This window comes from Monodon monoceros, unplaced genomic scaffold (assembly GCF_005190385.1).
Source record: "Monodon monoceros isolate NGI ecotype Baffin Bay Population unplaced genomic scaffold, NGI_Narwhal_1 Super_Scaffold_18, whole genome shotgun sequence".
Lineage (NCBI taxonomy): Eukaryota > Metazoa > Chordata > Mammalia > Artiodactyla > Monodontidae > Monodon > Monodon monoceros.
The window spans coordinates 59,148,057-59,172,654 of NW_021703774.1; the positions used below are offsets into that span (position 1 = coordinate 59,148,057).

The 24,598-nt window shown below is 39.2% G+C and overlaps 1 protein-coding gene across 2 annotated transcripts in view; it reads right to left on the reverse strand.

The window, feature by feature from the left end:
- Window positions 1–12,893: 12,893 nt before the first annotated feature.
- The window catches only part of TIPRL (TOR signaling pathway regulator), a 35,962-nt gene continuing 24,257 nt past the window's right edge, over window positions 12,894–24,598 (reverse strand). The window contains exons 5-7 of one of the 2 annotated variants that reach the window (XM_029230903.1): window positions 18,555–18,650; window positions 16,118–16,180; window positions 12,894–15,186 (exon numbers count right to left, since the gene is read on the reverse strand). In XM_029230903.1, coding sequence (XP_029086736.1) covers window positions 15,043–15,186; window positions 16,118–16,180; window positions 18,555–18,650 — 303 coding nt within the window. In that variant the 3' untranslated portion in view covers window positions 12,894–15,042. The remainder of the gene's footprint in view (window positions 15,187–16,117; window positions 16,181–18,554; window positions 18,651–24,598) is intronic. The other variant, XM_029230905.1, reaches the window with a different exon arrangement.

Below are 24,598 nucleotides of genomic sequence, written 5' to 3' on the forward strand. Positions count from 1 at the left end.
CAATGCCTAGTACGTTTCCCAATCCATGAATGTTATTTATTGTACAATGTAGAAGGTGTCCACCCTTATCTCACCCTACACGTGTCCAAGTTTGAACCCTGAGTATTAGACTCTTAATTTATCGGCGGATACATGCGCACCTGCGCAAACTGGCCTGTGTACAAGGCAATTCATCCTGGCATTGTCTATAATAACAAAAGATTGGAAACAACCTAAAAGTCCATCAGTGGGGGGAATAGTTAAATAAATTATGATGTACTCAGTCACAAGAATACAAAATAGTCATTAAAAGACTATTAAAAGGAGAATGAGAGGGCTTCCCTGGTGGCGCAGTGGTTGAGAGTCCACCTGCCGATGCAGGGGACACGGGTTCGTGCCCCGGTCCGGGAAGATCCCACATGCCGCGGAGCGGCTGGGCCCGTGAGCCATGGCCGCTGAGCCTGCACGTCCAGAGCCTGTGCTCCGCAACGTGAGAGACCAAAACAGTGTGAGGCCCGCATACCGCAAATAAATAAATAAATAAATAAATAAATGAGGGAGTCTTAATTTACTGATAATGAAACTCTTTCCAAGATATACTGTTAGGAGAAAAAAATCAAGTCTAAACAGTGTAGGAGAAGATAGATAGATGATGAATACATAGATAGATGATAGACATATGTGTGTATATATATATGTATATTTGCTTTTTTTCCTTTGTCTTAGTTTTAATTAACTCTACAATAAATGTATAATCCGATAAAACACAATAAATTTTAATTTTAAGAAAAGATGGTGGGTTTAGAGTCAGAAAACAGAATTCCTATATAGACCTGGTGAAAATATTCATCTTAACTCAAGTGATGGCATTCCATCATACTTATAACATAATGAAGAATGGTAGATTAAAGAAGATATATATTTATATATGCATATTTGCTTTTATATGCATGAAATATACCTGGAAGGGAAGAAAAACAAAAACAATAATAAACAAAAGATACTGAGGTTACTCCTTACCTCCAGGGAAGGAATTAAGCGACCATGGGGCAGAGAACATATCACTATCTTTCACTGACTTTTCAATTACGAAACTTGTGAATGTGCCACTACTCAATAATAAATATAGACACCAAAGGTCACATATTGTATGATTCCATTTATATGAAATATCCAGAATAGATGGAGCCATAGAAACAGAAAGCAGATTGGTGGTTGCTAGGAACCGGGGGGTGGGGGGGGGGAGGCGGGATGGAGAGAAACTGGTTCCTGGGTAAGGGGCTTTACTTTAGAGTGATGAAAATGTTTGGAAACTCAATAGCGGAGGTGGTTGCACAATACTGTGAATGTACTCAATGCAACTGAGTTGTTCACTTTGAAATTGTTAATTTTATGTTATGCAGATTTCACCTCAATCATTTTTTTAAAAAAGAAAGAAAAATGGAGAGGTAGGGGAAAGAGAGAAAGAGAGAGAAAAAAGGAAGGAGGGAGGAAGGGAAGTATGCAGAATTTCCATCTGAGGCAGCTGGCTTGGAGGGGTTTTGTGCAAACAGCCTCTCATGGAGTAGCCTGTTGCTAAGAAAGGAAACGAGGGCGGAAACAATTGACACAGCGACCAGGGAGGTACCGGTGAGAGGACCAGGCACTGGGATCGGCGCCAGAGCACAGCGACGCATGCTTCCTTCTGTCTTCTGGGCCCTCCGCTGTGATGTTCAGTGTGTGTCCTTTAACTACCCGCACAACAGCTGGAATCGGCCATGGCCTCGACCTCCCACCCTCGAGAGGACTCAGAACACTACACACTCCTTCTTCCCACCCCCTCCTCAGAACCACCCTCCTCCGGCCCCTCTGCACTTAGGACCACTCCCATCCGGTTGCCTAGTTGGCAGTGGCCCCCATCACGGCCAGGCAACTCATGCTTTTAAAATTTAACACAAACGGCTGATTCTCCCAGGAGAGTAGAGGTAGATCTGCTCCTCTCCAGGGCCTCCCAGAACTTCCCCTCTGCACAAACCTCATTTTGTCATCCTCAGCAGTGATCCACCCTTCCCAAGGTGAGCAAGCCAGCTCTGACACCTCCCCACGAGGGCAAGCAAAAAATCTCAGTGGCTCCCACTGCACGGTTGTCACTCTGCCTGCCTACCAATCTCTCTTGATCCTACCCTTGTATTGTTACTACTCTACCACCTGTCGTTTGAACCTACCCTTATCAGCTCTAATTTATTTGAAGGAAGATTTCCTTCAAGTTTTCTTCTCCCCTCCATTCCCCCTGCTTCCCTCCCAGTCGGGTCCCAGTCACCTCACATGTGGGAAACTGCACTAGCTTCCTAAGTGACCTCCCTGTCTTTTCCTTGCTTCTACCTCAGATCCCTCCTGCCACCAATGCACATTTTATCACCTTCAGTTACCGTTTTCATCAGGTCATGCCTCTGACTCCAAAGCCTGCACCTGCTTCCCCCTGTCTTCACCATCAAGTCTGAAGGTCTTACCTGCCACTCAAGGCCCCTTTAAACTTCCCCAAACTGACTTTCCAGTCTGTTCCCCAAGCATAATATTCTGTTCCCCAAATCATTACGTTCCCCAAACATGATGATTTAAGCATCATGCTCTGCACAATATATACTGATTGACTTTAAACACTACACATTAAAATTAAAAATGGGGGCTTCCCTGGTGGCGCAGTGGTTGAGAGCCCGCCTGCCGATGCAGGGGACATGGGTTCGTGCCCGGTCCGGGAAGATCCCACGTGCCGCGGAGCGGCTGGACCCGTGAGCCATGGCCGCTGAGCCTGCGCGTCCGGAGCCTGTGCTCTGCAATGGGAGAGGCAAGCACTATTCCTGCTAAGCATTTATCAATTGTACGGTGTCAAGTCATGAGCAGGTTCTGATAGTCTAAGAGAACAATATTACTTGTAGGTGATTTCTGCATTTAAATGTAGCTAAACCATCCCACTAAGAACCAGGAATTCTTTCAGTGCTGCGCATAAACAATATCTATCTTTTAGTGGACTGGTTCAACAAGTTGATCAGAGGCCACTGGGTGAAATGTGCTCCATCTGATGGTTTTCCAGCCACCTCTGCTCAGGAACCTGATTCCAGAACATTAGTCATCACCGGAATGTGCTTTGTTGAGTCCTACTCATGTGCCAATCAATGTATCATATTTAGTTTACTCCTCTCAACAACCCCAAAAGGTAGATACTATTATCATAATCCAGCTTTCACAGATGAGGAAATTGAGGCTTAGAAAGGTGAATTAACTTGCTCTGGGTTTCTGAGTTCCACATTAATCAGTCTAACTCCTAAGCCCCTCTTCTAACCAAGGCTGCTACCCAGGGTGGGTACAGTGAATTTGCTGTAACTTCCTTCAATCCACTGTTCCACCATGCTATTTCATGTTAGGTTTAATAAATGTCTTCAGAGGGTTCTTTCTGACTGGGTCGCTCCACTCCCTGTAGGATCTTTGTAAACCTAAGTGTTGCCCTGCTTAAAATCTCCCACAATGTGGTAAACTGAAAAATGTCCCCTACAAGGTATCCATGTCCGAATCACTGGAATCTGGGGATGTTATCTTATATGGCAAATAAAACTGTGTGTGTGGCAGGGCATGGGGGGATTATGCAGATGTGATTACTTTAAGAACCTTGAGATAGATTATCCTGGTTTATCCAGGTGGGCCTTAAATGCAATCATATGTATCCCTAGAAGAAGGAGGCAGAAGATTTGACACAGACAGAAGAGGAGAAGGCAACGTGACCAGAGATTGGAGGGACACAGCCATAAGTCAAGGAATGCCAGAGGCCACCAGAAGCTGGAAGAGGAAAAGAAAGGATTCTCCCCTAGAGCCTCCAGAGGGACGCAGCCCTGCCAACACTTCGACTGGTGCCTTTCTGGCCTCCGGAATTGTGAGAGAACAAATTTCTGGTGTTTTAAGCCATCAGATTTGTAGTAATTTGTTACAGCATTCCCAGGAAACTAATGCACATGAGTCCCCACTACCTACAGATAAACTGTGGCTGACTCAGCAGCACATACTTTCCTTTGTGAACTCATTTCTCCCCTTTCTCTGACATGCCTGGGCCCCAAACATAAGAGAGAGTAGTTCCTGAACTCATTGCATTCCCCACCTTGTCCTCTGGGAAAACACCTGCTCTCTTCCCATCCTTGACCCCTTCTCTCTCCCAGCACACAGTACTCCCAAGTCACCTGATTCTTACCTCTATTTTAACACTTAGCACAAAATGCTCTAGTTGCTCGTATGCTGTTTCTTCCATTCACATAAAGGTCCCTACGTGGCATGGACCCTGTCTTATTTGCCTTTGCATCTCCAGCACCAGCACAGCGCAGGAACACGTAGTAAGTGCTCAATGAATGAATAAGTTTAGCACCATAGTAGGTGTTAAGTAACCTACTGCATCATTGCTATTAGCCATTCTTCTCACTCCCCACGGTGCAATGCAGAGGCAACCAGCTCCTCCAGGCTGTGTGATGCACTCCTGCGGAGCCTCTCTGTACGTCTGTCTTGCCAGGGCGGACAAGCAGGCAGCTTTTAGTTGAAATTTCATGTGTGCCTTGTCGATTTGCATCCTCAGCAAGAGCTAAAAGGAAAACAGCTTTTAGAGAGTCTCTAAGAAATCTGTATTCAGGGCACTTTACGGAGGTAGCCCCGAGGGAAGAGAAAACAAGACAGACCTCTGATCCTTAATGCATGAAATTAAGACGGAAACCGTTGGATTTATCCAATGGATTTTCTTTAAAATCACATTCCTGGTGATTTTAAAGAAAAAGGCCTAAAAGATGTTAAGATATCAAGATTGAATGTCTTAATATATCTGGAAAGGAAAAAGAGGGAGAGAGGGAAGGAAAGCCGATTCCTCAGACTGATTCATCCTAGAGGCTAAAGAAGAGTCTAAGGCAATGTTGGCAAAGCCCATTTAACCACGGGACAGGTAAGATGTGGTTCTGGTGCATGAATTCTGCCTAAACCAGGTGCATCCCCATCACACTTGTGAGAACCTGGGGCCACTGACTGTGCAAATCCTGAACTTTATTCTTTTGCCCTGGTTTCTTGCTTACCAAGCAGCTTTCTCCATTATAACCTGCCGCTCCCAGGAAGACATCAGACCTCCGAGTGGTCGCAAGTCAGGCCTTGAATATGTAAAGCCAAAAGGCTGGACTAGGGAGACCTCCTCAGGGTTATGACACCCTGTGGGGATTTGTCCGGGCAGCCAGACTTCCCCTCTCCATCCAATGCGTATTCTTGCCTTTTCTTGAATCCTCCACATGAAGTAAATAAGTGAAGTAGAAAAGGAGCCTTGGTGAGCCAATGAGGATAGCGGTTCTTATTCTCTTTTGTTGTCATAGACCTTTTTGAGAATATAATTGTATAGAGCCTCTCTTCCTAGCCCATGTGAAGAAAGGTTGCCTCCGATTCCAGGGGAGTTAACGTAGAGCAAAAGTTCAGCCATTGCTTATGGGTGCCTGGTTGAGAACGCAGGTTTAGCAGGGAAACAGACACCAGCTTTCTTTTGCTACAAGCCCTAGATTGTTTTGCGTGTTCACTTGATTTTAATGGTGGTGTGAGAGTTTAGATATATTTTTTCAAAGTCCCTTTGGGGAGAGGCAAGATCATTTAAAGGAGGAAAGAGAACTGAAGAGAAATTGTTTGACGTCCTATCATCACTCTTCAGGGATTCTCACCACCTGGTAGCCCCTTGATCAATTACAACACAGCTGGCTGATAGAGGAACAGTTAAGTGGGCAGGGGCCAGAGAAAGCATTTCAGTTCAGGAGTGCACAGAATTGGGGATAATAAAAACAAGACTCTTCTCGTCTTCGCCACAGGGGAGTAAGTTTGCAATACATGAATTTGGGGTTTTTAGTGAGGGCTGTTGATGCCCCCTTTCATATTCCTTTGCCCACCTGAATCCACTTGCACCTGTGGTAGACATCCTGCATGCAGATAACATCTCTTCCCAAGCCCTTTCTTGCACGCACGCGTGCGTGCGTGCGTGTGTGTGTGTGTGTGTGTGTGCTGGGGTGTGGCAGTTAAGGGGGGAGCTATCCCCTGGAGCCAGGTCCAGTGGGGTGGGATTATAAATGCCCCAGGCCCCCCTCCTCTGCTCGGACAATTCAAGGCTCGTTCCTTGGGACAAAGCATCTCAGAAGTCTCCAGCAAGAGGTAACCTGCTCATTCATTACACCACATTTTGCCTTGCCTCCCTATCTCCCTTTCTCCACGTTCTCACTTGTTTGTTCTTCCTGAGATCACGTCCCAACTACCTGCATCTTAGTGCTGGTCTCAGGCTATGCTTTGCAGAAAACCCAAGCCAGACAGGGGTGATATTTGCTGCAATGAGCTTTTATTTCTGTCTCTGACAGAATCAGGTCTCATGCTCACACAGAGGCCTGTCACTCTAACACTAGTCCAGCCTTCAAAGCCACTCGGGTGTTTCTCTGCCAGTGCCCTAAATACATCCTGAGTAGGAAACCCCACACACCTAAACATGTTTCCTGGAGATGATATCAGTGCAGGCAGATTTCCCATAAGCACCGCCTGACCTAATAGTTACAGTGCAACTCAGTGAAGCCCCAAAGCAAGAACAGGGCTCACATTTACAGGAGTATTAATTACAGTATTACATCCTAGGGACAACTAGGAGAGATTAGGGAAAGCCTTTGATGTTCTGTAAATGCCTGAGGGAGGCTATGTGGTTAAGCAAGTAAGGAAAGAAACTAGATGATTTCTGGTTTTTGGAACCAGTGTTATCTGGAACCTTATTTTGATAGACTTAATAATAATTCTTTACAAAGTTATTGTGAGAAATGGCTGATAAACGAGTATAAAGCATGAGGCTTTCAATCGCTTCACTTACAATAATACCAATTGTTCCACTGGTTATACCCTCTCCTGAATCACCAGTCTGATTACTGGACTATTCCCATAGATGTGACTGTCCCAGCAACACCACAGCTACCAGCCCGTTTCTGTGAAGGCAGCTTTGCTGAAAGCTCTATCATTTCTACATTTGCTTTTCACAGTCCAGTCTGGCTTCTGACGTCACTACTCCCCCAAAACTGTATCAAAACCAGCTATACCTCCATGCTGCCATTAGAAACCTCTGTCCCCTTACTAGCTGCCTTGACAGCATTCCCCACAAATGACAACTCCTACCTTTAAATATGCTGCTCTTCCCTTGGCTTCTGCTGCTTTCCCTTGGTTTCTATCTACTCACTGGCTGTTCTTTCTCCCATCTCTGGCGTCCAAGGGTTGCTCAGGGATCCCTGCAAGGCCTTCTTCATTTCCTTAAAAAATTCTCAAAGCGATCTCATTCATTGCTATGACTTTAAATGTTATCTATATTAGCGATAACTTTTCTCTTTTTTAAAAATATTTATCTATTTATTTGGCTGAGTTGGGTCTTGGTTGCGGCACGTGGGATCTTTGTTGCAGCAAGCGGGGTCTTTCGCTGCAGTGCGCCGGCTTCCTCAGGGCGTGTGGGATCTTGGTTCCCTGACCAGGGATTGAACCCGTGTCCCCTGCATTGGTAGGCAGATTCTTAACCACTGGACCACCAGGGAGGTCCCCACTGAGCTATAGATTTCATTACCCATTAAACTACACATTAAACGTTTCCACTTGGACATCTCAAAGGCATTCCAGACCTCACGTGTTCAAACACAACTTTCATTGCTCTAAATTTGTCTCTCCTTTCTGTCCGCATCACATTGCATAACACCAATATCTCCCTACTTGGTCAAAAAAAAAACTTAAATGTCCCCCTTCATTCCTCCATTTCCTCCATTCCTCATGTTGAATTTATCAGAAAACCCACTGAATTCAACTTTAAAAGTATGTATATATATATATATATATATATTTTTTTTTTTTCGGTACGCGGGCCTCTCACTGTTGTGGTCTCTCCCGTTGCGGAGCACAGGCTCCGGACGCGCAGGCTCAGTGGCCATGGTTCATGGGCCCAGCCGCTCCGCGGCATGTGGGATCTTCCTGGATCGGGGCACGAACCTGTGTCCCCTGCATCGGCAGGCGGACTCTCAACCACTGTGCCACCAGGGAAGCCCCAAAAGTATATTTTGAGTCCAGTTTTCTTAATAAGCTCTGCTGCGATCCTAGTTCAAATGGCATCACCCCTCACCTGGCCTACTGCTACAGCCTCCTTAATTGATTCTCTGCTTTACCTCTTCACACCTTCAACCCATCCCCACATCACAGCTAAAGTGAATGGAAAATATGTCAGATCACTTGCCTCCATACTTAACTTCTCATTGTTTCTCACTGCATCAAAATCTATCCTCCTTAAACATGGACTACAAACCGCTAAATGATCTGGCCTTAACCAGTTTCTTTAACCTCATTTTGTGTTCAAGCAACCCAGCTCTGTCCACTTCCCTGAATTTGCCGGTCTTTCCTACCTCGAAGACTTCTCATAATGTTCCTCTCTTGGAAAGCTCTTTCCACTCCCAAACAAATCACACGGCTAAATTATTTTCACCCTTCAGGTTTTAGTTTCAATGCCATGTCCTCAGAATAGTTCCCAGACCAACTCTTCTTGTTTTTTAAATTGCTCCTCAAATTCTTTTTGTTTTTAAATTCATGTTTATTGAGGTGTAATTACATATAAGGAAATTCACCCATTTTATGTGTACAATTCAATGAGTTCTGAGAGACCTATATGGTCATGTAACTACCACCGCATAAAAATATGGCATATTCCATCACCTCCCCCAAAGTTCCCTCATATCCCTTTGTGTTCAATAATCTCCCTTTCTCTTGCAACCACTGATCTGATTCCTGCCCAGTAAGTTTGCCTTTTCCAGAATGTCATTGTGATGGTTAATTCTATACATCGACTTGTATGGGCCAGAAGGGTGCCCAGACATTTGTTCAGACATTACCCTGGGTGTGTCTGTGAGGATGTTTCTGGAAGAGATTAACATTTGAATATGTAGACTGAGTAAAGCCAATTGTCCCCCCTAATGTTGGTGGGCCATATCCAATCAGTTGAAGGCCTAAATAGAACAAAAAGGCTGAATAAAAATGCACTCCTGACTACCTTGAGCTGGGACAAAGGTCTTTTCCAACCTTTGGACTTGAACTGAAACATGGGCTCTTCTTGGGATTGGCTTTCAGACTGGAATTTACCCCATTGGGTCTCCTTGGTCTCTAGCTTGCTGACTATAGATCTTGGGAGTTTTCAGCCTCCATTATCACATGCGCCAATTTCAAATAATAAATCTTTTATACATGTATATATCTCCTATTGGTTCTATTTCTCTGGAGAGCCCTAATACAGCTATATAAATGAAATCATACAGTGCATAGTCTTTCACGCCTGGCTGCTTTCACTTAGCATAATGGTTTGGAGATTCACCCATGTAGTTGCATGTATTAGTAGTTAGTTCCATTTTATTGCTGAGTAGTAAAGATGCACCATAATTTGTTTATCTGGACATTTGGATTGTTTCCAGTTTTTAGCAATTATGAATAAAGTTGTTACAAACATTTGTACATAGGCCTTTGTGTTGACGCGTTTTATTTCTCTAGGATTATTGGGTTGAATGGTAGGTGAAAGTTATTATGAAACTGCCGAACTATTTTCCAAAGTGGTTGAACCATTTCACATTCTCCCTGGCAATGTGTGTGTGAGACTGCAGCTGTTTCACACCTTCACTGCCAATTGGTATTGTCAGATTTTAAAATTTTAGCTATTATAATAGGTGTAGTGATATCTCATTGAAGTTTTCATTTGTATTTGCCTAATAACTGATGAATTTTTAGCATCTTTTTTTTTCTTTTTAGCATCTTTTCATATGCTTATTTACCATCCACAACTTTAAAAATTGGATTATTTGTCTTATTATTGAGTTCTTTATATATTCTGGATATGTCCTTTATCAAATACGTATCTTACAAATATTTTCTTCCAGTATGTGGGTTATCCACTGATATCCTTAACAGTATCTTTCAGAGTAGTTTTTCATTTTAATGAAGGCCATTTTATCATTTTTTTTCTCTTTATGTTCAATGCTTTTTGTGTTTATTGAAGAAACTTAAAGTCTAAACCTAAGATCTTTGTTTACCTCCACAACTTTCATCATTTTAGGTTTTACATTGAGGTCTATGATTTAATTTTTGTACATGGTGTGAAATAAGGTTCAAAAAAAATTTTTTTTGCATGTGGATGTCTAATTGTTCCAGTGCATTTGTTGAAAAGACTAATTTCATATAAAATAAACAAGGACCTACTGTATAGCACAGAGAACTATACTCAATATTTTGTAATAACCTATAAGGGTAAAAAATCTAAAAAAGTATATATGTATGTATGTGTGTATATATATACATATATATATAACTGAATCACTTTGCTGTACACCTTGAACTAACACAACATAGTAAATCAACTATACTTCAATAAAAATATTTTTAAACGTTAAAAAAAAAAAGACTAACGTTTCTCCACTGAATTACCTTGGCATTTTTGTTCAAGGTAGATCTTTAGGTCTCTTTCTTGATTTACTATTCTGTTCCATTCATCTGTATGTCTATCCTAAAACAATTGTCATGTGGTCTTGACTATTGTAGCTCTAAATGTTGAAATCAGGTAATCTGAGTGCTCCAACTTTATTCTTTTTCAAAATTGTTTTGGCTGTTCTAGATTCTTTGGATTTCCACACATATTAGAATCATCTTAAAAATGTCTAATGAAAAAGCCGCCTAGGATTTTGAATGGGATTACATTGATTCTGTAGGCCAATCTGGGGAGAACTGGCATATTAACATCTTGAGTCTTTCATTCTATGATCATGGTATTTGTCTCCCTTTACTTCTTTCTCTCATCAGAGGTTATTTGGGTATTTTCCAGATATCTGTTACTGGTTTTTACTAATTTAATTCTGTTATGGTCAGAGAACATAATTCACAAGATTTCAAGTGTTTTATTTGTTGAGGTTTTATGGCCTAGAATATTCTCTATCTTGGTGAACGTTCTAGATGCACTTGAAAACAATGTGCATTCTACTGTTGTGTGAATTTCATGCCCATCTCCCAGTGGTAGACTTCTCTTTTTGCTATCCATGTAGTATCCTGGGCCCAGGTTTTTCTGTTCCTCCTCCAAGGTCAGAGGTTACTTGCTTATACTCCTTCTCCAGCAGTAATGGTTCTTCGTGGCCTGAAGGCAGAGCATTTCCTATTCCTCCTCCCAGAAGCAGATGGGTTTTGCTTTTATTCCTCCCCCAGAAATAATGGATTTTGCTGGGGTCCTGGGGGGTGATATTTGTTGCTCTTCCCCCAGCAGCTTAAGTCTTTTGCATCCTTCAAAAGAGGGGTCTAGGACAAATGGGCAGGGTTTCATACCTATCCCTCAGCAGCAGCCAATCACCTCCTGCACGCTTGAACCACTGACAGGGACTTTCTGGTCCCCTGCCCTGCCCCAGTGTTTCTTGTGAGCACTGGGGTAGACCCCTGGGAAAGAACCTGTGTGAGCATATGAAGTCCTCTTATTTGAGACTCTCAGCTCTTCCAAACTGACAAACTAGCCCATACTAAGCCTTTCAGAATTTATTAAAATTTTAGTTAATTTTTTTCTTACCTGCTTGTACGTACAGTGGCCACCTGTTTCTCTCATGCTCTAAGATGAAATGATTGGTAGTTTCCACCTCTTGTTGGAGGGCTTATCACTCTTTGGGATTTAGTTTACTTTGCTTTGCAACCTCAGCTGTCTGATATGCTCAAGAAAAACTAATTGTATAGATTACCCAGATTTTTCTCCTGGGTAAGTTAGGAGTGACATTCTCTTGAGGCTTTATACATGCTTTTCCAGGTAGAACTCTACTTCTACCAAAGGTGATTTTGTTATTCTCTTTAAAGTCAGTATTATTTCTGTCATTGCAATTACTAAAATTTGTAATTATTTTTACTTTGTCTCCTCCATTAGACTTTAACTCCATGAAGACATATAATACAGTCATCCCTCAGTATCCACAGAGGATTGACTCCAGTCCCCTCCCCCCACCAAAATCTGAGGATACTCAAGTCCCTTATATAAGATGATGTATTTGCATATAACCTACACACATCCTCCCATATACTTTAAATCATCTCTAAATTACTTATAATACCTAATACAATGTAAAGGCTATGTAGATAGGTGTAAATACAATGTAAATGCTATGTAAATAGCTGCCGGGTACACCGCAAATTCAAGTTTTGCTTTTTGGAATTTTTTTTTTTTTTTTTTTGCCACGCCGCGGGGCATGCAGGATCTTAGTTCCCCTACCAGGGATTGAACCTGTGCCCCTTGTATTGGGAGCACGGAGTCTTAACCACTGGACCACCAGGGAAGCCCCATGGAATTTTTTTTTTCAATATTTCAATCCATGATTGGTTGAATCCGCAGATGCAGAAACTGAGGATACGGAGGGCCAACTGAATAATCTCTTCATTACTGTAACCCCTCTACCTAGCACCATATTGGACAGTACTTAAAACTAAATGGAATGATACATACCGCAAATATTTATATTTTCAAAAGCAGAAAGCATTAATCTATCATAGAGAAAACAATGGCTAATTAAAACATCCACAGAAGTACTGGGTTGGGCAAAAATTTCATTTGGGTTTTTCCATAAGATGTTATGGAAAAACCCAAATGAACTTTTTGGCCAACCCACACTAGGGGACAGAGGGAGAGGAAGAACAAGAGCCCAGTAGCTAAACTGGAGGATTATATTCTGGACTATCTGTTAGATTTTCATTTACAATCTGTCTGGAGAATCTGGCTATAATGTTGACCAAGTTCAAAACATAAAGCACAAACAAGAAAGGTATACCAAACCATTTTTTAATTAAGCTTCAAGAAAAACGAAAGTAAATGAAATAGCAAAACACAGATGGGTAATTACTTATTGTTTATTCTCCTCTTACAAAAAGACACTTGGAACAAATAAATATAAAATGGTATATGTCTTGTTTAGCAATGGGCAAATATAAGTTTTCTTGGCATTCTCCACAGGAATAAACTAATGAAGCTTTCAAAAGTACACTCATCCTATCCACCTCCCACCTTCTTCTATAGAACAGTCAATTCTACAATTTTTAACAATGGATTCTCAAAATAAGTAATTTAAGACTGACTCAGGGACTAAGACATCTGAATCAAGTTAAAAATATATGTGTAATATGATGCTGCCCAGAAACCTCTAATTCAACTAATAAATATTATTACAGTTTTTCATTTTTTAATAATTTGTATGACTAAAGAGTCTGCTCTGTTCAAATCTGCATGGCAAATAAACAGAAAGCAGAGTACAATATATACACTTTTCTGTCCTAAGGGAAAACATTAAGTACCGGTATACTTAACATACAGTGAACATGCCACGTATTTTCTCAAAGCCAACAAAATCCTGATTTCCTATACCTTGAAGGTGATGTAGCAGAGAGCAAACAAATACCCAAATCATTTGTGACCAAATTTAGCTAATAAAATTAGCTAAAAAAACAATATACACAACAACACACCAGAGTCTGAGTAATGATGAATATCCAACTGTATTTGTTTCACTAAAATTTATCTTCAGGCTAATACCTGAAGAGTTTTGCTAATACTTACAATTAAATATTCTTCTTTAATGATTTATGTATCAAGTGGAAATATGTACAAGAGCTGTTTCAAACAAGAAAAAAAGGGGGTAATTCTTTTCCCCTGCCCTTTAAAAAAAATATTTTTTTAAATCCATTTAAAGTAATTTCTTACTTGGTGCTTTATAACCACTTGCTACTTTATGGACACCATTTTAAAAGGCAGAAAAGAATATAAAATGTTTAAAGGGTCACCATCAAAATAACCAAATGGATTTCAAATTTACTTTTGTAAACTTTCTGTACTACCTAGATCTTGTACTAATTAATTACACTTTATTGGATCCCCTGTAATGTTAAAAACATGAATCTTTTTTTTTTGGCCATGCTGCACGGCTTGCTGGATCTTAGGTCCTTGACCAGGGACTGAACCCAGGCCCTTGGCAGTGAAAGCGTGGAGTCCTAACCATTGGACTGCCAGGGAATTCCCAAAAACATGAATTTAAAAAAGAAAAAATGGCTTTTAGATTTTAAAATAAGCCCCTTCCTCCTCCACAGCTACCCTTCAAATATTTTAGGCAGAAAATTAATCTGGTTGCTTCAGAGGCTGATGTAATTTTTGCTTAAAACAATCCATATTAACACTTCAAACTTTTTAGGACCAATATCAAATTCAATATCCAAAAGATTTATTCACTCTGAGGGTGCGTGGAAGCTGGAAGTAAAAAACGTCAGTACAAATAGAACCACACATAAGAAAAAGCACCTAAAGATGGAGGAGAGACAGCTCTGACATCCTGTCAGTGGCAAACCATGATTGTGTGTTTCCATGGACATAACACCTTAAGTTCTCCAAAAACCTTGTTTATTTGTTTCTATGTCTGAAACTTTCTTTAAACTTCAAAAGCCAATTAAAATTTAGGAGGGTAATTTTTTTTTTAATTTCTGGGTACAGATCATTTGAGATCAATTTCCTAGGAGGCAAGTCATGACTCTCCAGAAGTGTGAATAAACACCAAAAAACCCAAGGTAAAGTGCCACTACATCAACGTGAACAATTAGGAATCATATGAAAGTCACAAGGTGTTACGATTCACTGATTTAAAGTAACTTCCTCGTGGTAGAAGATAGTGTTTCATGATAGACACAGGTTATGGCCACTGCTTCTGAGAGATACACACATCACCCCCTACTGGTGAGACCCCACTTTGTGACAATTTAGAAATCTGAATTTAACTCCAGAAGATATAAATTTCTGGAATATGAATTTGAAGACAGAGAGTACAACAGCAGTTGAGTGGAAACTGCCTGCGACACTCTTTTATTTATTTATTTTTCCTTTAAGGCTACAGAAAATCTGCACATAGACAAGGCAATTAATTCTCATAATAAAAATACCCCCTCCAAATAGCCCCAAGGTCTCCAGTCGGATTCCACGGTCAGTATATGTTGTAATAAGTTCTATTCCACAGGTGTACATTCTTTTGAGTCTCCAGGGTTAGGATCAATTCTTTCTGGAAATATTAGCTTCTCACAAACTGCCTCCTTTATCGGCAAATACTGTGATATTTCATTAGGTTCCGTGAAGAGGGAAGGTGAAACATGCTAGGAAATACATAAATCATATTAGCATATATTAAATTACTGCACTGATAGTTTTGAAAATGCTTTCGTTCAAGCATTCCTAAAGCATGCCAATTTTAAAATGAGATGCCATATATATATATATATATATATATATATATATAGAGAGAGAGAGAGAGAGAGAGAGAGAGAGAGAGAGAGAGAGAGCGAGCGCATCATCAGGTGTTCCTAATAATATCAGATATCTCTTGTTACTGACTCAGCTCTGTTACTAGATGGTTTCCTCAAAGATCATAGGGATATATCATTTATAATGCTCCCATAAATGTTCTAAGAATTTAATACATCTTAATCTAATCCCTTTTTCCTGTTATTTTTGTACCTTGAAAGCACTAGCCTCCAGTTAGATGCCAATATGTGGTCTACAAGAGACCCTATATAACTTTTCTAACCTATGTATATTCTATATATAGACAGAAATAAACACTAAGAGTGAATAAAAAATATCAAGTTAGCAGGAAGGTATCAATTTTTAAACAACCCATTATCAAATGCTATAGACTTGTAGAAACCCTTTACAAGTCCCAGGGGAGCAAAAAAAAGCAGGGGAGATTATGCCCCCAAAAGTAAGTCATGGAAAGAACATCCTATTGCAGCTCCACCACCAACTAGCTGTGCGACTTGGAGTCACACCTCTGGGTCTCAGTTTTTCCAAAATAAAATGTGGAAATCGGATTGGATGATGGTTAAGGTACCTAACAACTCTAACTGTAATTGAGATAAGTTCCAGAAAAAATATGCTCCAATAGGATTTCTCCTATAGAGCCCTATTAGGTAAATGAATGGATTTAGGGATGTAGATTTGGTGGATGGGTGGGGCATGGGGGGAATACCATACTTAAAATAAAACATTAAAATTTAACTTCTAAAAACTGATATTTAAATACTGTACCATTAAATTAGCAATTTTGCTCTCTCGTGATGTATATTCTCGTAACATGTAGGTCTTGTCAGCCTATGTTTAAGAATCAAAAAAATTGCAATAAATTTATTTATATTGATTAACAAAATCCTTTCTATTAAACAGAACTGCCCACATTTTAGAACAGGTTGTGAAAGTACCATTAAGTCTGATAAGAACATCTAATTCTACAGTGAGATAACTAATTCAAGAATTCTGAATTATTAATTCCAATCTCTATAAATCACATTAATATCTGATACACATATGTAAACAGATTTAATAATTATCATGTAAGAAAAACACAAGCAAAGGTTTTACTTTGAAAGAAAATGTGTATGTTTGTAAATGAGATATGCAAGAGATTTTAATATTACTTCAAGTTTGGAACTACATCTTTTCCTTAAGCTATATTACCATCTACCTACATAACTGTGGCTACTTTTATGTTCCTCCCCAAAAAAGTTTAAACAAGTTTTATTCTTTCCCATTTCTAATAAATTCTTATCAAATTGTTTATTTACAGCCACTTTTTTGGTACTTCAATTTTCCCATTTAAGACTTTTTAAAGTGAGGTTTTAGAAAGCAATTTATTACAATTTGTTTTTTTGGTAAAACATTATTTAATAAAAGAAAAATCACAAGATTATGCTCCCTTAAAGTTTCAATCTTTTATATCAACAAAACAGGTTAATGCTCATTGTTAAAAAAAATCAAATACTATAAACGTATAGAGTATAAATCAGCAATCACAATCTCTACAGATAACACTAACCTTAACATTTATAAATCTCTACATAAAATCTTATATAGATTCATACTTGCATCTTAAAAGTCAACATTAATATGCGCATCTTTCCAAATCAGTTAAACAACTTTCTGCCATTAATTTTAATGGTTGCATATTTTTCTACTATATGGACTGTAAAAAATTAATAAACAGAAACCTCAATTAAATAGATTTGGGAGACTAGAATGGGGAGCTCTCATACCCAGCAACCATAGCAGAGCCCAACAGAAAAAAGAAAGACTCCTCTTATTTCCTGGCAAGGACTCAACCAATGGAAAGTCATGGATTCTCTCTTTACTGTAGCACTCCCATTTTCCTTTTCCTCTCTATAAAAGCATTCTCCTTCCCTTGCCATGTGGGGACTTGCACATGGCTCACCATGGTTACAGACCTGAATTGCAATTTTCTGCTGATCCCGAATAATTCCAACTTTGCTGGAGAAATATCTGGCAGTCTATTTGTTGTAGGCCAACAGGATATAAATGGCCATTTAATCAATGCTCATTCAATGGGCATTATAGCGCCTTCCTTCTTTCCTTTTAGCTATTATAAACAATAGCATTGCCATGAATATTTTATATATACAACTCTATACAGCTGCCTGATCAATATTTGTGGGTTACTGTATGTAAGAATCTTTTGAGGATAAATTCTGAAAAAAAAATCAATATTGTTGAGTTAAAGTATAAGCATTTCTAAAAATTTAGATTTCATTTTTTCTGAGGGAGTAAAGTATAGCTTATTTTTAGTACTTTACTATCACTTTTAAAAAGAAAAAGATCCATCACAGTGACCATGTTGTTTCAAAAGAAAAAGAAAGTGCAGGATTTAGGAAAATACCAATCCAATCGCATCTTACTGGGCTTAAATTCCAGTTCTGCCACCTATTAACTGTATAACTTGGGCAAGTTACTTAATCTCTCTTTGCCTTAGTTGCCTCAGCTGTAAAACAGAGATAATAATAGCATCTATTTCATAGGGTTGTTAGGAGAGTTAACTATTACTACGATTACCCTGACTGATACTGCTGGTTTCTTCTTTCATTCGTCATTCTATGTGATCACAAATATGACGTTAAAAATTCATTCAGAAAGGATAGGCTGCTATAAAGCTACAAGAAGAATTTTCATGACTCAATTTAAGTCTCCCCCCTACTTTCTTCACTTATTTTTTTAAAAACTTCGTATGTTAACAGTTCCTTGAAATGGAGCACAGAGCTTTCAAATATTAAAACAACTATCAAAATAATTGTATAATACAAATTTCTGGAGGCCATGAGATTGGTATTTCTAATATCAGGATATTACATAAACAACACATACTACAAAAAAAGTAAGAGTTAAGGGACAGTTTTCTTAAAGAGATTAAGTTTAAGAGGTTTTTAAAAAGCATCAGCCTCCCCTTTACCAGGGAGTGTCTTTTGGAAAACATGTTCAACTCGTAGAACTTTTGGAAAAGAAGATTTAATGTTTCGATAACTGTGCAGTCAACAGTGAATATGACACACCCAATCTTAAAGGTTAGACAAATAGCCATATAATATAAAGCACTACTGAATTTCAAACTGTCAGACTGACAACATAAAAACATGAACAAGCTCAATGTCAATTAGTACTTTCATTAAATGAGAATAGATACCTCATGGTAAAGTCTTGTGTCATTCATCCTAATAAGCACCCCATCAATTCTCAAGAAAAACCGCAACAGCAAGAAAAAGCTAGAAGGCATTACTCTCTGGAAAAGAAAAACGTAAAAAGTATTTTATGAAAATTAAATATTGTATTACTTTGCTGAAAGAAAAAACATTTTTAAGGCATCGGAGGAAGGCTGAATTAGCCCTATATAAAACTCTCTGAACTAGAGGTTCTTTGCCCTAGCGCCAACCAAGGCTCAAAACCTTGTTCATACTACGTAACATACTGGTTTCAGTTTCCTACAATAGAAAAATATTTTTTCTAGGTCAAAAGATAATGAGGTTAAAAAGATTTAAAACTCACCTAAATAATGTGAAAAAAATAATTGTACTTATAGTAAATGTCAATACCAGTAATATCAAAACGAAAGAACAACCTAGTTCTTTGCTGCTACTCATCTTTTATTAACTTTACATAAAGACAAGAGGGCTTTAATGGTATGCTCTAATTCAGTGCAACCAATTAAGTACTATTTCATACTGCCAAAGTCTGGTTTATGAGATCACTATAACACATTCTTAACATCTTTGATCTGTGTCACATCCATGTATTTCTATTTTCCAAGTATTACCACTGAAGAAAGTCAGAGTTAGTGGAGAGTGGGTCCTGGTGGCAGGGAGGGAGGGGATGGATGAGGTGTGGGGTCTTCAGGTCTTTCAAAAGAATATCCCTCATGGGAGTGCTGTCAGAAACATGGCTACCTCTGTCTCTCCCCTTCAATCTACAGCCCGCAAAACATCCACAACTCAACAAAGGTATACCTCTGCCCAACTCAACAGGACACTGGAGAATTCCACACATCTGTATATCTAAAGGTGGGTGGGCTGGAACACATGGAGGAGGCGGAACCAAGGGAACAGTGAAGTCGGTGCCTGCAATCCCAGCCCTATGACCGAGACGGATGAGCCCACAGCTTCAGAAAACCCAGTAGCAGCAGGAGAACCAGCACACATGACTTTGGTCTCCCAACTGTGGGAGCGCCCGTGGCCACAGGTAACTGGGAAGCAGTGGAAGTGGGGCCTGGGACCCTGTCCCTCCCACAGCCCTGGCCCCCATCCACAGTAGCAGAACCCTTATGACACTCAACATGGTGGAGGAGCCTGCACAACCCTGCTCCCCTCCAATTATCCTCCTCTTCCCGCAGCAGAGCCTGTGTCTCAGGGGATCCCAGACACAAGGGAAGAGCCTACCATCCTCATGACATAGCAGCTCAGGCAGAAGCAAAGCAGCAACTACCACAGAGGCACAAGAAGTGACAAAGAAGGCATGGAGCCACACCTCTTACAAAGACAGTGGGGGCTGGAAAGTGCCAATTCTCAAAAATAACCAGAGGTAGCACAGATAAGAGAAACCAAAAACTTGTGTTACAGCACCACCTACCAAAGAACAAAAGAAAGCACTCTCACTTCTAACCTGTCATTTAACTTCAAATGCACAAGCAGAGGAACATTTCATTAAGCACCATGAAGAACCACAGTAATACTATACGACAAAAAGAATGACAAATCTCCAGAAACCAAACTTAAAAGTCACAGAATATTTCAATCTAACTGATAGAGAATTCAAAGTAGCTATCATGAAGAAACTGAACGAGATACAAGAAAACTCAGAAAGGCAGTTTAATGAGCTCAGAAATAAAATTAATGAGCAGAAGGAATACTTTACCAAGAAGACTGAAACTCTAAAAGACCAAACAGAAATTCTGGAGCTGAAGAACTCAGTAAACAACATGAAGAATGCATTAGAAGACACTGGAAATAGAGCACAGCATATGGAAGAGAGTATTAGTGAGCTCAATGGTAGAAATCTAGAGATGATACAAGTAGAAAAGGAAAGAGAAATAAGATATTTTTAAAATGAGAAAATTCTACAAGAGCTCTGTGATTCTTTTAGGAACTGGATAATGGGTATCTTAAAAGAAGAAGAGACGGAGAAGGGAGCAGAGAGATTATTTAAAGAAAGAACAGCAGAGAACTTCCCAAACCTGGAGAAGTAACTGGACATACAAGTCCATGAAGCTCAGAGAACACCTAACCACCTCAATGCAAAAGACCTTCTCCAAGACATAATATTAAAACTGTTGAAAGTCAATGACAAAGACAGAATTTTAAAGACAGCCATTGAAAAAAGGATAGTAACTACAAAGGATCTCCCATTAGGCTATCAGCAGATCTCTCAGCAGAAACCCTACATGCCAATAGGGAGTGGAATGACATTCTCAAAATATTGAAAGACAAAAATTGTCACCCAAGAATACTCTATCCAGCAAAGTTGTCATTCAGATATAAAGGAGAAATACTTTCCCAGACAAACAAACGATGAGGAAGTTCATCAACACTAGATGAACCTGCCTTATAAGAGATGTTAAAAGGAGCTCTTTTACTAGAAACAAAAGAGCAAAAATACACAAAACTTTGAGCAAGGTGATAAATAGACAGAACCAGAGAATTGCAACTGTTTATCAGAATAGGTTTTAAAGAAAGCAGAAAAATAACTATCGCTATCTCAGTTTGGTAACAAACTCACAACATGAAAAAGGATAATTTGAGACAACAAAAACATAAAAAGGGAAGAGGAAAAGGACAGAATTTATACAGGTAAAAGAAGGTGAGATGCTATCGGCAGGAAAAGGACTATTTTCTCTAGGAGAGGTTTAATAAAAACCTCAGGGTAACCACAAAACATAAACATAGAGCAGAGATACAGAACAAAAAGAAGAGGAATTTGAGAAAGGTTTAATAGAGAATCACCAACACAAAATGGCAAACAGAAACACAGGGAAAAACAATAGAAATATAGAGCAACCAGAACACAAAAGATAAAGTGGCAGGACTAAATCCTCATCTATCAATAATCACACTAAATGTAAATGGATTGAATTCACCAATTGAAAGACAGAGAGTGGCTAGATGGGTTAAAAAACAAGACCCAACTATACGCTGCCTCCAGGAGACACCACTTAGCTCTAAAGAGATATACAGGCTAAAAGTAAAGGAATGGAAGATAGTCGATGCAAACAGAGCCAAAAGAAAGCAGAGGTATCCATGCTCATATCAGACAAAATAGACTTCAAGCCAAAAAGGTCAACAGGAGACAAAAATGGACAGTATCTAACCATAAAGTGGGCAATTCATCAAGAAGATATAACAGTGATTAACATGTATGTACCTAACATATAAGTACCAAAATATATGAAACAATTAACAGACCTAAAGGGAGAAATTGACAGCAACACTAATAATAGTAGGGGACTTTAACACCCCTACTATTAGCGGCCTTAAATAAAACATTAGACTAGATGGATTTGATAGAATTGTACACAACACTCCATCCAAATGCAGCAGAATACACATTCTTCTCAAGTACACATGGAATTTTCTCAAGGATAGAACATACGTTGGGACACAAAACAAGTCTCAATAAATTTAAGAAGACAAATCAAGCATGTTTTCCAACCACAATAGAATGAAACTACAAATCAACTACAAGAATAAAACTGGAAAAATCACAAATATGTATAGACTGAACAACATACTACTGAAATATTACTATTAGATCAATGAAGAAATCAAAGGAGAAATCAAAAATTACCTGAAGACAAATAAAAATGAAAATACAACATACCAAGATCTACAGGATACAGCAAAATAGTACTAAGAGGGAAATTTATAGCAATACAGACCTACCTCAAGAAACAAGAAAAATCTCAGCAATCTAACCTTACACCTAAAGGAGCTAGAAAAACAAAAACAAATAAAGCCCAGAGTTAGTAGAAGCAAGGAAGTAATAGAGACAAGATTGGGCACATTCAGGGTGGTATGGCTGTAGACGGAAGGAAGTAATAAAGAGCAGAGCAGAAATAAATGAAATAAAAATGAAAAAGATAATAGAAAAGATCAATGAAACTAGGAGCTGGTTCTTTGAAAAGACAAACAAAATTGACAAACCGTTAGCTAGACTCACTAAGAAAAAGAAAGAGAAGGCCCTGATGAATCAAATCAGGAACGAAAGAGGAGAAATAACAATGGATACCACAAAAATACAAAGGATTATAAAAGAATATTATGAACAGCTATACACTAACAAATAGGACACCTAAAAGAAACAGACAAATTTTTAGAATCATACAAACTTCCAAGACTGAATCATGAAGAAACAGAAAATGTGAATAGACCAATCACTAGTACAGAGATGGAAACAGTAATCAAAAAGCTCCCAAAAAACAAAAAGTCCAGGACCAGACAACTTCACAGCTAAATTCTATCAAATATTCAAAGAAAGGGCTTCCCTGGGGCGCAGTGGTTGAGAATCCGCCTGCCGATGCAGGGGACACAGGTTCGTGCCCCGGTCCAGGAAGATCCCACATGCCGCGGAGTGGCTAGGCCCATGAGCCACGGCCACTGAGCCTGTGCGTCCGGAGCCTGTGCCCCGCAACAGGAGAGGCCACAACAGGGAGAGGCCTGCGTACCGCAAAAAAAAAAAAAAAAAAAAAAATTCAAAGAAGATTTAATATCTATCCTTCTCAAACTATTCCAAAAAATTGAAAAGAAGGGAACACTTCCTAACTCATTTTTCAAGGCCAACATCATGCTGATACCAAAACCAGACAAAGACACTACAAAGAAAGAAAATTACAGGCCAATAACTCTGATAAACATAAATGAAAAAATCCTCATCAAAATATTAGCAAAATGAAATCAACAATACAACAAAAGGATCATACACCATGATCAAGTGGGATTTATTCCAGGGATGCAAGGATGGTTCAATATATGCAAACCAATCAATGTGATACACCATATTAACAGAATGAAGGAAAAAACCATATGATCATCTCAATAGATGCAGAAAAAGTATTTGACAAGATTCAACACCCATTTATGGTTAAAAAAAATGGATAGCAAAGGGACGTACCTCAACATAAGAAAAGCCATATATGACAAACCCACAGTTAACATCATATTCAATGGTGAAAAATTGAAAGCTATCCCTCTAAGATCAGGAAAAAACAAGGATACCCACTCTCACCATTCTTATTCAACATAGTACTGGAAGTCCTAGCCAGAGCAATTAGGCAAGAAAAATAAATAAAAGGCATCCAAATTGGAAAGACAAAAAGTAAAACTGTCACTATCTGCAGTTGACATGATTTTATATACAGAAAACTCTAAAGACTACATACACACACACACACACACACAAAAAAAAAACTATTAGAAATAATAAATGAACACAGCAAAGTTGCTGTGTTCAATATACAAAAATCTGTTGCATTTCTATGTACTACTAATGAGCTGGCAGAGAAATTAAGAAAACAATCCCATTTACAATCACAACAAAAAGAATAAAATACAACTTGTCAAAATTTCCTTATTACAGGGCTTCCCTGGTGGCTCAGTGGTTGAGAGTCCGCCTGCCGATGCAGGGGACACGGGTTCATGCCGCGGTCCGGGAAGATCCCACATGCCGCAGAGCGGCTAGGCCCGTGAGCCATGGCCGCTGAGCCTGCGCGTCCGGAGCCTGTGCTCCACAACGGGAGAGGCCACAACAGTGAGAGGCCCACGTACCGCAAAAAAAAAAAAATGTCCTTATTACATAAAGCAATCTACAGATTCAATGCAAGCCCTATCAAAAGCCCAAGGTCATTTTTCATAGAAATAGAACAAAAAATTCTAAAATTTATATGGATCCACAAAAGACCCTGAATAGCCAAAGCAATCCTGAGAAAAAAGAACAAAGCTGGAGGTATCATACTCCCTCTTTTCAAACTATATTTCAAAGCTATAATAATCAAAACAGCATGGTATTGGCAGAAAAACGGATATATGAATCAGTGGAACAGAACTGAGAGCCCAGAAATAAACCTACACATATATGGACAATATATGACTAAGGAGCAAAAAATAAACAATGGAGAAAGGACAGTCTTGCCAATAAATGGTTCTGGGAAAACTGGACAGTCACATACAAAAAAAAAAAAAAAAAGAA